The sequence below is a fragment of the Paramacrobiotus metropolitanus genome, unplaced genomic scaffold (assembly GCF_019649055.1).
Source record: "Paramacrobiotus metropolitanus isolate TYO unplaced genomic scaffold, Prichtersi_v1.0 Parri_scaffold0000028, whole genome shotgun sequence".
In the NCBI taxonomy this organism is placed as follows: Eukaryota; Metazoa; Tardigrada; class Eutardigrada; order Parachela; family Macrobiotidae; genus Paramacrobiotus; species Paramacrobiotus metropolitanus.
Genome location: NW_026570248.1, coordinates 166,507 through 179,106, shown reverse-complemented (window position 1 = coordinate 179,106; position 12,600 = coordinate 166,507). Strand labels below are relative to the sequence as shown.

Genomic DNA, 12,600 nt, shown 5'->3' with positions numbered 1-12,600 from the left:
TAGACGAAATGTTCTGCGTGATTAGGCCGCCCATTTCAGTAATCGGCTGAGCTGTGTATTCAGTACAAATCTTTCACTTTTATAGAAAATTTGCGACAAATACTCGTGTACCTTGAGTTTTGAAATAAAATAATATGTACCGTAATAATTAGCGCAAAACGATATGTTCGCCACATGCTACACCGCCCACCTTGGGCGCAAGTCAACAGCAACAGCTTGTGGCCTTTTGCAGCTCCAAAGTTCCAAACCGCAGACATTTCGTTGAGTTTTTGTTTCTCTTACCGAGTCTTGCGAATGAAATTAAAGTTAATGGTACGATTTTCTTTGTCAGACATTTGTACAATTTTTAGGTTATTTTCAATAACTTGTCTTTTTTTAAAAGTTTTGGATTCTCGATTGCTTCTACCCGTTTGAATTTCCCAACTTCGAGTTCGAGTCTTCGAGATACTTGCACGATCTTAATTGTTATACAGATACCTTGAGAAATTGATCATTGCGATGTGACCCGAGAAATCTTTGGAACTCTGGTATTCTCCTTGCAATGTCAACAACCACAAGTGAAAACAGCGTCGAAACCCTCGAGCCGGCAGAAGCAAGTATTGCGGACGGTGGTTATTTTAGAACTATTCACGACGGCAGTTTCACGTTACTATTGTTTTGGAACCTATTTGTGAATTTTACAGTCGATGAATGATTGGCGACACAATCTTATTAATATTTTTTTGTGGCTGCCCATTTATAAGCCTTTACAACTTTAACTTATTTACAGTGTACAATCATGCATTTCTGCTAGGTTTCTAGGGTTGAGTTCAAGCTCATTAAAGCAAGCTGTAGAAGTTTAATTTTGCCGTTACTGGTACAGTTTGAAGGATTTGTAAAAATTCTATTGATTTTGTAGATGAGTACTGTAACTAGTGGGATTGGTTTTTAGTTGAGTGGCAATGATGATGGGAGTCGAGAAATGGAATTTCAGTCTGAAAGCGTTAACGAGTCTTCCGATGGACGGAAAAAGCGAAAGCCTGCTGGTGATACGGAACTTATTGGTAAAAAATCCTAACTGTTGATGCGTAAATCAGCGTGATTATGTGTAGAACGCAGAAGATAAGTGTGTCAACGCAGCGCTTTGTAGCAGTCAAAAACGTAAGAGGGTCTGCACGTCGATTGCCTATCTGGAATTTTTTCCAACAAGGCACGGTAAAGCGGTCGAGCTTTTGGGAGGCGATTTGCCTGGCGTGTCTGGACAACTCGGGGAGCGGCCATCCGGTGCGCGGAGAAAAGCGCGTCATGGAAGCGCATTTCTACAAATGTCCATATGTCGATCAACTTACGAAAGACACCTATCGTTCCGGCACACAGAATTTCCAAGCGGAAAACGGATCACCGCCGTTGACATCGGAGCACTGGGATGTTCGAGAGTCGATACCCAGGAACGAGGCTGACGAATTTCAGAGTGCGTTGCATTATATATATTTCAATGGGCGGACACTTATTTTTAAATTTGATAGTGAAAATTTTCTGGATTTTTGCACTTGAAAATTTCTCGACAAAACTGGCAGAAATGCTCGCCAATTTGAAACTGTTATTTAGCTGCTTTTGAATAGCTGCTTTAAATTTGTTATTTTATTCGGCAGCACATTTTTTTGTTTTGATAAGAGAAACTTTAAATTGTAAGTTGTCTATTTGCGTAACAAATCGTAAATGCAAATGTAAATGCAGTATTCGTAATTCTTTACGCCGGTTGAAGGAGATGAATCGATACCTTTAAGAAGAACGAGGAAAACGTTTGTACCACGGAAAAGTATTCATGACAACCTTGCCTCCGTCCAACATGATTCATATGCGACAACCTTGCCTCCGTCCATTTGTGGGGAAGCAACTACACAGCGGACATCGACATCTGCACCTGTTCCAGTATTCTCACAGGAAGAAGAACGTTTTGGTAATTTGCATAGCCGATAACACATTGTCGCCTGGCGTGTAACTTGAGTGTACGTATGCGGATTTTTTTGCAGTGCAGTATATCTACGGTGTCCTGGGGACTGTGGAGCCAGCTAACAAAAAACGCTACATGCAAGCTATAAAATGTGCCGTTGCGAAGCTGGACCTGGAGATAGCGGCTGCGTCTCAAGAATAATTATTGTACAAAAGGAACTTTATGATTCAGATCCGCTCGTTCGTTTCTTCCTTTTTGCAATTCGGATTTGCGAACTTTTGTTGTTTTTTTCTTTTACGGACATTTAATGAGATTATTTTACTGAACCCTGCGGATTCTTTGGTCATGGTTTATGGCTAATCCAAGTAATCCTGTACGTTATTTGGAGCTGACGCACAGTTTGGACTTTTGGTTTTTGTCTTTCGATGTTGCTGTTTAAATTGTTGTTGGATTACAATGGTTTTTGGATTATATAAGTTCCATGCAAAGGTGAATTTAATGTAGATCTTTCCCTGATTTCAACTTGCGGCGACTGTTTTTGTGGTCTTCGCCCAAAAAGAGAAGTGCATCATTTTGAAAATTAAAAGGAATTATTTTATACTTAGAAGAAAATTTTAAATAAAATGTAGTTTATACAAAATGCTCTGATGAGCAACGATGAAAAATAAGATAAAAATTTGAATCCATTCGACTTTGGAAGACGTGTCCGTCTAATGTGATAAATCTTCCGGTCGAAGGATGAGTCTCAACAGATCGCAGTATGGTGGCTGCTCTACTGGCTTACAACACCCCGACCGGTACTTAGGTCGTCTACGGACGATTTCTCGCCTCCAAAATATATATGTTATAAATATAATTATGCATCATTTTGAGAAATTTTTTTATGATATTGTCCCAACCATGGAAAGTCTGCTGGCTATTATTAATCAGAAGCTTTACTCATGGTAGATTTGGCTTCTCTTCATCTCATTTAGGTAATTTCAACTCTGAAATTGCTACCTTACTAACTACTTATTCCTGTTATTGTAAGTATCAGCCAGCGTTAGGTCTGGTTGCCAGCGTTGCCTGGTACCAATAGCACCATTTTATTTTAGCGCACTGCCGCCGAAGTGGGTTGCACACTGCACATCATACGACCAATAATTATAAAACGATTTTGAATCATCCAACTCGAAATTTTAAGTAAGGCTTTTGCCGTTTTTGGCTGGTGACATTTGATTGCAAGTCAAGTGTCCCAAGTTGAACTCCTACTTTCATCGTCCATTCTGTGGTGTTTACTGTTCGCAATTCGCATCTAACAAAATAGCGGCTCTTCGAATCATTTATTGCTGAATAAGTCAAAAGCTTTGGTGTTGTCTAAAGAATTTCACAAAACTAAAGCTGGTTACAGCTAGCTGTTTTTCTTTGTTATGTCCACGTTTTGTTGTTTGATCACTTTGATGGTTTCCGATTAATCATTACTCACTGGACTTCGCTATGATGTCGTTCATTTCGAAGTCGTTTCCCCGATTTTGAGAGTTTATACAAGGCTATTTTGCTGGTGCAACAACTTCAGCACTGTGTTCCAGTGGGAATATTTGGTTATTGTATACTGGTTTCTAATAAACCGCAGAGATGAGTTTAGCACTCAGTCGGCTGGCGGAAGAACGCAAAGCGTGGTAAGTGAGAATCTCCTAAATGTGAGCGGATCTTGCGACAATTGTAGATTGATTGTCATTATTCTTAATTAGATTCAGTGGCATTGCTAGACAGATTACCAAAGCAGTAACTATTACGTTATGTTAATGTTACAGGCGCAAAGATCATCCTTTTGGGTATGTACTGCGTTCCACTTTCCAAGGATAGGATATAAATATCACATTAAATTTTGTATGTGCACTTTTCGGTGCTTTAAGTTAATAAAGTAATGGTTGCATTGTATTCTTAATATCTAAATATGTACAGTTTCGGCATTGATTAGGGCTTGAGCTGGTGATGCAGGATATTGCGAACTTTCGTTAGACAGATTTGTAATACTCTTAACGTACTCCAACTGATGTGAAAGATTCCGGTTATTTAATGAATTTGATTTTTCAGTACTTAATACAGCTAGTATTGCTCAATTGTTGGTTATTTGAACTATGCCTTCTCCTTTCAGATTCGTCGCTAAGCCTTCGGAAAACGCCGATGGTACTATGAATATGTGGGTCTGGGACTGTAAGTTAATAATAATGACTAATCATAAGTAGTATTTCTTCATTATTTTTTCGTAGCTTATGTAATTTTATCTTTTCTGGATTTTCACTAATTTAATTGTAAAGCAAAATTTTGTAATTAAGCTGTACTGCGCCTTTCTCGTGCGGTCGTGAGTTTGTAGATGGCGGTAATCCAGCAAATCTGAAGTAGAATATTGTTGATGTTAATTCGTTGCAGGTATCATTCCTGGCCCGAAAGGTACACTATGGGAGCCAGGGCAGTACCATCTGAAGATGATGTTCCGTGAGGATTATCCCGGCACGGCACCCAAATGCCGCTTCGATCCACCCTTATTCCATCCCAATATTTATCCTTCCGGTACCGTCTGCTTATCAATTTTGGATGACGATAAGGGATGGCGACCGGGTATCACCGTCAAAGAAATCCTGTTAGGAATTCAAGATCTGCTAGTCAATCCTAACGAACGAGTATGCTTGCCATATGTTAATTTAAAGACGCGCTGGGTGGTAATCATTGTAATTGTAATGTGGTGATTCGGGGTTAGGATCCAGCCCAGGCGGATGCCTACAATATTTACATTCGTAGCCGGGAGGAGTACGACAGGAAAGTGCGGGAGCAGGCGCGACGTTATGCACCATCAGCGAGCAAGTCCTAGTGCTGGTTTCTATGGGGAGTCATCGAATTCCAAACGAGTTTCTTTGTGTAAGATGTATTGCACTGACTGCACATTTATCTACCTTTATTTTTGAGTGATGCGGCTCGCGCTGAGTTTCGTTCCGTTCAGTTTTGACAATTGACAGTTAATTTGGACTCTTAATCGTTAAGTCTTTTTCGTGAGTTTAACCGTCTTTTTTCTAGAATTTCGCAGTTTTTCTCATTTTCAGTTTTCAGCCAAATCACCGGTAATCACCTTGTTGTTCACGTTAAAGGTTGATATTCTCTTTATGCGGCTTGTCTAATACTTCGTTTCTAATAATTGTTAAAAAATATATATCATGTTGCTGCAAAATGGTAAAAGTTGACCGTCTATAACTCCGTAGTGAGTTTCTTTTTTTACACCACACAATACTGTAAGTACCAGTCGGGCGGGCCATGATCGACCACAGTTCTGCCTTTTCGGATCTCTTATTAATTTGAAGACGGATATCCTATTTTATTTTCTGTAAGCCGTGCTGGCTTATGTACGTATTGCAAATAAATTTCCGACATTTTTTTTGTTGTAAAGTGATGCTGTTGATGCATGTAATGCTATCACTTTGTTGTTTGTTGCATTGTAAGCGTTATTTTTCAACTGCATGTGGATAACCATATGAATGCTTCGTATACGTTTAAGTGAACATCCACACGCAGTTGTATTGATCGTGAATATTGTATGAACAGAATTGTTTACGGCTTAAACAAGTACACCTGAAACACCCACTCAGGCTGTTTGCTCAATAAACTTGCTGAAAAATTTTAATTATATTAAAACAGTGAAACATTGTAAAAGATACAAAGGCGAACACTGGCTACCTCTGCGCGCTGAACCTATTTGGAACCGGTGGAGAGCAGTGCCACCAGTCCAGCCGCACCGAGGGTGGACAGCCCGTAGTTTGCCAGAGGAGCCGCTGAGCGCAGCACGAAAAAGGACAGCACAACGGTAACGAAGAGAAAGAGCAGGTTGTTATAAAACAGCGAATATGTTGTGGCCTCGTAATCGGCGATTTCGTTCTTCTTCCACAGAATGCGCTCGTCCTTCTCCTTCTTCGTCACCTTCTTGTCGTCCTGCAGCTGCTTATTGATATCCCGCGAAATGCCTTCCTCCCGCTTCAGCGCAATCCGGTGCTTCAATCCGAATTTGGTGTTCTTGTAGGCGAAGGCGATCAGCCAGGCACTGCCCAGGGAGACTAGAATGTAGGCGATCCAGTACACGGAGAGGTCCATGTGGTGGATGCGCCAGAAGAGCCAGATCGGCGTCAAGGCCGCCACGAAGCCGCTGCCGTAGAAGAGGGCCGATGATCGCACGCTGACATGGCGGCTGAAATCCTGCAGCAGAAGCTCCTCTTCCTTGGTCAACTTGCCACCTTTCTTCGACATGTTGGATAACGGGATTTGGTGCACAGCAGTCACTACACCTATACAACAGGTGCAATATGCAGATTAGAGCAAAGTTCCCCACTCACGGTGACAGTGAAACAAGTGAAACCAATAAACTCTGCATTCTTACTTACGTTTAACGAATCCAGGAGCTTATCTGCGAGAAAAGATGCAAAAACGATTGGTTTCACTTCCAAAAATTGCACGTTCAAAAGTATTGCTCGTTATTTAAATGAGTCTTAAATCAAAATTGTTTTTGCAGTTTTGCTGCTGTTGAGTGTTGATTGTTGGCAAAAATGAACAAACGCGTAGCATCTTCCGGTATGAGACGTGTCCAGGTTTCTTATTGGCTCGGACTGGTTTAACAAAAATATTAACGCAGTTCTATTGGTAGATTCAGATAGGAGGCGGAGTGGTTTCAGTGCTGAGTACTGAGTAGGCCTGGCGCGACTTGCCTACTGAACCACCTCTGTACAGGGCGGCAGCTGATACCGATACTGCGCCCCTCATGCTGCGTGAGAACTTGGACATCAGTAACTTCCGGCTTGGCGCTCTGCGCGGTGTACAATACAGTAATAATACTGCTAACAAAAATATTAACAAAATTACTGCTAACAATTGTCTAACAAAAATACTGCTGACAATTGTCAATATGCATACATTGGTTACTAATAATTATTACTAATAACAATAAATTACAGACTATTACAAACCTCTGTACACTGTTCCAGACTAGGAGCCTACAGAAACCATGAATTTTTTTACGAAGCATCCATACTTCTATCCATATTTGCAATCAAATGCTCCCACTCGTATACGAACACAAGCAGTTCAGTGGCAAAAAAATGTTTTCCTTTATTTATCCGTATCAATGATATAATTATTTATTACTACTTTTTGTAGCCGCAGTGCCGCAGTGCTCGGTCTTCACCGATAGGCGTACGAATAATACGTATATTTGCGGAATATAAATTTTTTTGATTTGACTTTAATTTTTATCCTTTTTGTGTTTTTATCTCAGTTATTTTTTTGTGTTGTCTCAGTTATCTGTTATGCTTAAGTACTTCATTTCGTACGGTACAGTACATGGTGATGGGGCTATTTATCTTCAGTTTAGCTTTGTGCATCAGGCTAATGTTAAGTGCATTTTTATCCTTAGATCCTATAAATTTGAATCGTGGATTCACCATCTAAGTACTTAATACTAGTTGGTATTTACTTGGTTCATGTCAGTAGTTATTCTCAACTTACATTTTAAATCTTCACTTTTATATAACGCTGAAACTGATACCGGTACATCTCCACTGAATTCAGGCATCAATATCCGAAGGGTCAATTTAAAAGAGCTTTGAATCAACCGGTGCAAAAATTAGCGCCCTATCTGTAGCTCTGTTTGTCAAGATGTGTACCACAGGAAAAGCTAAAAATATTAAGATTATTGAACCACAACAACAAAATTCAACACTGATCACGGAACGATACGCACTAACGCAGACACGTGAAATTCGTAGAGAATATTAATACAAAGTAGAAATATTTTACTCGGCATCACCAAAACCAAAATCATCCCTTGGGATTAAAGGCACGAAGTAGACTTTGATCGGTTAAATGGCGGTGCGTTAAATGACGATTGCGTTGCTTCCTGTATTGCTCCAGGTGATAGCAGTGGAAGGTAGATTTTTCCCGCTTCTTGATGGCAATTTCGTTGGGAATAATCCACCGATGCTCCAGACATTCATCCACAGAAAGACGATTTCTGGAAATTGATTAATTTTAAATACATCATATGATTCATTACCTTGATTAACTATGTCAGAAGTACTTGGGTAATTAGTATACGTCAGTGCTAATTTCCGCCATGAGGATGCCCTTTGTTGTCATATTAATTAGCAATTTAAGCTGTACTCACCCCGGCAGCACTTTCAGCGTTTGCATTAATAATCTGGTCGATTCGACCGACAGACCACGGTACAGATCTGCTGAACGGTAACGCACTCCACAAACATTATTGTACGTTTCTTCATCATCTTCTCCCAAGAATGGGTGAGTCCCGCTTAGCCTGCGAAAGGTCAAAAATGAACTACGTATTTACTATTTACATCTAAAATAGCCACTTCGAGTGCGGTCCCAAATCTACATCATTTACATAAAAGCAAGTAATTGGATGTCTAATGATTTTCGTATTGTTCGTTTTGTAGTACGGAAATCATAGATAAAGCTACATATAAACAATGTAATGGAACACAAATAATCTGTGAAAGAAACTGACTCACATGATCCATACAAGAACACCAACACCCCATATATCAGCGCTGACTGTTGTTGCTTTTTCGGTCAGCACTTCTGGCGCTGTAAATAAAGAGATCGCATCAGGGTCAACTAATTAATTTTCAAAATGCTTTGGTACGACAGTATCGGATACTACGCGGTACTTACGTGTAAACTCCAGAGGAACAGTGGGCAGTTTAATAACTGCGCCATCTTCCGGCAGCCGCTTGGCAGCTCCAAAGTCTACCAAACTGATAAGCAGTTTCCTTCTGCTTTTGCTGACAACATTTTCTGGTTGTAGGTTCAGATGCGCGATGCCATCGTAATGCAAATACTGCAACCCATCCAATACTTGTCGCGTAATCTGTGCGACATCTTCTTCCGTGTATACTTGTTTTTCGCACAGATAATGCAACACATCGTAACCATCTAGAAGATCTTCGACTAGTACGAAGGCATGGTTGAACGTGTAGGCCGCATGCAGTTCGACGATACGTTCGTGCTTCAGTCCACTCAGAATGTCGTATTCTTGTCGTGCATCCGGTGCATGGATATCAATAATCTTCGCGGCAAACGAACGCTGGTTTTTCCGGTCAAAACACTTCCGGATAATGCAAAACTCTCCTCTGAAATAACAAATGCATTTCATAAAACGATGCCAAGCGAGACCATAGTTTCAACTTGGCCGTGCTGACAACTAAGAAATCAACTAACTCAGAAATCACCACCGAGGCAATGAATATTAAGTTGAGACCTTTTTATCCCACATGCCTTTTTTAAAACATACCGGAAAATTTCCTCGTAGAAGTCGTACTGGTCTTCCGGTGATGTATCTTCATAGAGAGACGCCGGATATTTCTCCATCAGGCTAATCAATCGTACCGGCTTTTCCGGTTTCGGTTCGGCTCCACGTTCCCGCCATTTCAAGCCAGAGCTGGGATGAGGCTCTTCAATCATTCTTGGCGATTCACCTGAAAAGATATATGCTGCAGCATTCCGCCAAGTAATTTACCAAAGATTTGCAGTTTTACCGGCGACAAGCGTGCGATATTCGTTGGACGAAAAACTGTACGAGCTCCATCCAAACATATTTCGGCAAGCGACACGGAACCGGTAATATGAGCTGGGCACAGGTTTTGCACCACGACGTTTTCGTGTAGCAGATCACTGGATACAACTTTCCACGCAACATCTTCTCGGCCTCGATATTCCGAGTTTATAGGCCAATATTTCGGCGTTGCCGTCGAATTCCGGTGGTTCCCAGGTAAGGGTCATTTCGTTCGGGCTCACGTACTCCAGAACGGGCCAGGAAGGATGATCGGGGACGACTGCATCAAATTACTATTTTAGAATTTTTCTTATTACGAAAATATTTAGTCGATGCTTTCATACCTCCAATCATTAAGGTAGCGCGGCAAACTGCTTCTCCTAGTTTGTTTCGCGCTACGCACTTATATTCCCCGGCTTCCACTCCGGTAGCCGGTGACAGGGTCAGTAAGCACGTGCCGTCTTCATTGGACATGGTTCGGATGTGCGGACCGTTTTCCAGTAAAATGTCATGATGATACCAGTGAATTACCGGTTGTGGGCACCCGATGACCACCGTACGCAAAGTAACGGGTTTGCCCTCAGCGAAAGCAGTATCTTTGAGTTTCTCGCGGAAGAACGGTGCGTATTCCTCGTCTTGTTCCGCTAAAATGCGCTTGCGCTTCCTGCGCGCCGCCAGCTGCTGGGCTTGACCGAAACCTTCGTCATCCATGATCTCCATCATACGCCGGCGTTCCTTGACTGCCGGTTTCAGACCCCACAGTTTATTATCAGCTTTTACACGGAAACTGGCATGACCTGATGGATCCGTCACTAAACGACGGTATTCTCGAATGCGGGCCTACCAAAGAAAAATTGATAAAGCAAAACAATCAACGAATTGTTTTAAATAGTTGATTTGTCTTATGGAATTAACAGACAAATTTCCGTACCGGTAGATCCGGATCTCGCAGCTGTAGTAATTCCGTCTCGGGTCCGACTTGATAGTGCGAATCGCTTTGACCAAAGAACGAATAATGGTAGTCACGGAAGTCTTCGGAAACCGACGAGCGGCGGCTGTGATCGTCGCGTTCAGTGCGGCTTTTTGCTCCTGGACTGCCCTCGCGCACGCGCATATCGTGAGCCAAATTAACTCCATCCGCAATGTCAGGCGGGTACAGCAAGCCTTGAGGATGTTGCAGACACATATGCAATGGTCGGCGACGGGCGTATTTGACCACCGCTTGCTGTCCAAGCTATAACCATAAATTAGAATAAATTATAATACGTGCCAGTTCCATGTTGATCAAAGTAACGAATGGGCTGACCTTTTGCCTTCGTTTAGCCCAGTAATCTTCCAATGGACGACTACTGATGTCCACGTTGGATGTAGACTAAAATACGCGTTCAAAATTATTTCAAAGTCACTAAACAACAAGAGACCAAAGCATACCCCAAACCACGGATGTTCTAGAGCCTCCTTGGCCGTTAACCGCCGTGTGGGCTCTTTTTTCAACAGCGATGAGATGAAATCTTTTCCCTCCGGTGAAATGTGCGAAAAGATTGGATGATTGAAATCCCATTCACATCGCTGAACGTTCAGCAGTGTATCACGATCCGTTGGTCCAAGGAAAGGTGACACACCCGACAGTAATAGGTATGTAATGATACCGGTGCTCCATAAATCAGCTGGTGTTCCGCACGGCATTCGGGTGGCAATTTCGGGACATACAAATTCCGGTGTGCCGAACTCGGAAATCACATGACCGCTTGGAGGAATCTTCTGAGCCAATCCAAAATCCACCAAAAGGATCTTATCCGAGCCAGGATGTTGGAAAAGTACATCTTCCGGCTTCAAGTCCAAATGCGCAAAACCCTTCTCATGGATGTATTCCAACGTCTGCAGCATCTGTTTAATAATGCTGCGTACGTAATCCTCGCCGTAGGTCTTATTCTGCACCATGCGAGGGATAATTTCGCCACCTTTTGCTAGTTCCAGCATAAGGACAACGTAAGAATTCCCAGCGTATCCATCATGTAAGCGGACTATGTTAGGATGCTGCAGCTCATTTAATATATGCATTTCATTCTCCAACCACTGCCGTTCTCTGGGCGGAGCAAAGGAAATCTTTGCGGCATAATTGCGCCCGGAAAGCTTTTCGGCAGCCTTCTTCACAACCGCTTGTGTTCCGCGACCAATCTCGTCAAAGAAGTCGTAGAAATCGGTGACACGCTTATTCTTGAGATGCACACGTCGAACTCGTATATCGAACGGTGCGGCTGTCGCGGCTGGCCGAGACTCGACCAGAACATTGGCTGAGCATAGCGCAGTGCCTCCAATATTCTTGGCTTCGCAGGTATACAAGCCCCCATCGAATACACGGACATCATGGATGATTAATGTACAGTGCCCGGTTTCTGTTGTCACCATTTCCACACGGGAGCTCTGGGCAATCGGACGCCAGTCTTTCAGCCAACGCACTTCCGGGAAGGGCGTGCCATCCACCCGACAGTCTAGTCGAGCTGCTTGACCAACTGTGAAGATGCCATCCACAACCGACTCAATGAAAACAGGTGGGTCTGCAAAAGATAATTGCTCATTACGGCGCGGTTCCGGTCAAAATGGACAAAACTGTTACCGTACCTGCTACTTCTAACCGCAGTTGGATCTCGGCTTCTCCGTGTTCATTCACTGCTCGGCACGTATATTCTCCGACATCCCGGAAAGACAGTTTGTCAATGGATAGCTGGACTTGACCGCTGCTACCGTAGCGACTAGCAAAGCGACCGCCAGAGCGAATTTCTTCACCCCGAAGGTACCACGTGATTTTCGGCTGCGGATACCCATAACAATATACTTCTAATGTGGCGGTCTCTCCTTCCAGTCCAAATTGCACATCGTTGTTTTCACGGTAAAATCTTGGTTTTTCACCAAAAAGACCGTGTTCTGGACGCTGGACTTCGTATTCACGGGGTTCTTTCTCAAATGTTTTACGATCTGCAATCAACAAACAAGATAATAATTTTACAGTTACGCAGTGTTTTACGGTATTTGAAAAAGGGATTACTCAAACACTTTCAACAACATTCATCAATTCTGA

General features: G+C 42.4%; 4 protein-coding genes across 10 annotated transcripts in view; 2 read left to right on the top strand and 2 right to left on the bottom strand.

Annotated features, from left to right (window-relative positions):
• The first annotated feature begins 261 nt into the window (after positions 1-261).
• Positions 262-2,449, top strand: LOC129588135 (uncharacterized). Of its 7 annotated transcripts, none has more exons than XM_055482232.1 (5): positions 262-592; positions 932-1,043; positions 1,190-1,450; positions 1,745-1,939; positions 2,013-2,449. In XM_055482232.1, exons 1-5 carry the CDS (start codon positions 542-544, stop codon positions 2,132-2,134), a joined length of 741 nt encoding a protein of 246 aa, XP_055338207.1. In that variant the 5' UTR covers positions 262-541; the 3' UTR covers positions 2,135-2,449. The 7 variants fall into 7 exon arrangements, with proteins under 7 accessions (XP_055338207.1, XP_055338206.1, XP_055338210.1 ...); XM_055482231.1 differs by having other exon boundaries at positions 1,133-1,450; XM_055482235.1 differs by having other exon boundaries at positions 1,130-1,450; positions 2,018-2,449.
• Positions 2,450-3,048: 599 nt separating this feature from the next.
• Positions 3,049-5,070, top strand: LOC129588047 (SUMO-conjugating enzyme UBC9-like). The gene is made up of 5 exons (XM_055482065.1): positions 3,049-3,591; positions 3,727-3,747; positions 4,071-4,129; positions 4,346-4,596; positions 4,674-5,070. The coding sequence occupies exons 1-5, from the start codon at positions 3,548-3,550 to the stop codon at positions 4,782-4,784; spliced, it is 486 nt and encodes a 161-aa protein (XP_055338040.1). The 5' UTR covers positions 3,049-3,547; the 3' UTR covers positions 4,785-5,070.
• Positions 5,071-5,571: 501 nt separating this feature from the next.
• Positions 5,572-6,489, bottom strand: LOC129588184 (translocon-associated protein subunit gamma-like). The gene is made up of 2 exons (XM_055482313.1): positions 6,340-6,489; positions 5,572-6,243 (listed from the first exon to the last, which is right to left on the bottom strand). Exon 2 carries the CDS (start codon positions 6,203-6,205, stop codon positions 5,657-5,659), a length of 549 nt encoding a protein of 182 aa, XP_055338288.1. The 5' UTR covers positions 6,206-6,243; positions 6,340-6,489; the 3' UTR covers positions 5,572-5,656.
• A 950-nt stretch (positions 6,490-7,439) lies between these two features.
• Positions 7,440-12,600, bottom strand: part of LOC129588183 (twitchin-like) — a 35,222-nt gene continuing 30,061 nt past the window's right edge. Inside the window, 13 exon segments of the mRNA XM_055482311.1 lie at positions 7,440-7,961; positions 8,115-8,264; positions 8,479-8,554; positions 8,642-9,099; positions 9,261-9,444; positions 9,505-9,603; positions 9,606-9,684; positions 9,686-9,801; positions 9,866-10,361; positions 10,453-10,755; positions 10,828-10,893; positions 10,953-12,079; positions 12,144-12,497. Coding sequence (XP_055338286.1) covers positions 7,769-7,961; positions 8,115-8,264; positions 8,479-8,554; positions 8,642-9,099; positions 9,261-9,444; positions 9,505-9,603; positions 9,606-9,684; positions 9,686-9,801; positions 9,866-10,361; positions 10,453-10,755; positions 10,828-10,893; positions 10,953-12,079; positions 12,144-12,497 — 3,701 coding nt within the window. The 3' untranslated portion in view covers positions 7,440-7,768.

What these genes read in the sequence shown, in the direction of transcription:
- LOC129588184 (XM_055482313.1), bottom strand. Translation starts at nt 6,205, where the DNA reads ATGTCGAAGAAAGGTGGCAAGTTGACCAAGGAAGAGGAGCTTCTGCTG.
- LOC129588135 (XM_055482230.1), top strand. Translation starts at nt 542, where the DNA reads ATGTCAACAACCACAAGTGAAAACAGCGTCGAAACCCTCGAGCCGGCA. An exon ending in AAACCCTCGAGCCGGCAGAA is followed by an intron (nt 593 to 931) that starts GCAAGTATTGCG and finishes ATTGGTTTTTAG; the next exon opens with TTGAGTGGCAATGATGATGG. An exon ending in CGAGGCTGACGAATTTCAGA is followed by an intron (nt 1,451 to 1,744) that starts GTGCGTTGCATT and finishes CGCCGGTTGAAG; the next exon opens with GAGATGAATCGATACCTTTA.
- LOC129588047 (XM_055482065.1), top strand. Translation starts at nt 3,548, where the DNA reads ATGAGTTTAGCACTCAGTCGGCTGGCGGAAGAACGCAAAGCGTG. An exon ending in CGCAAAGATCATCCTTTTGG is followed by an intron (nt 3,748 to 4,070) that starts GTATGTACTGCG and finishes TTCTCCTTTCAG; the next exon opens with ATTCGTCGCTAAGCCTTCGG. An exon ending in TAGTCAATCCTAACGAACGA is followed by an intron (nt 4,597 to 4,673) that starts GTATGCTTGCCA and finishes ATTCGGGGTTAG; the next exon opens with GATCCAGCCCAGGCGGATGC.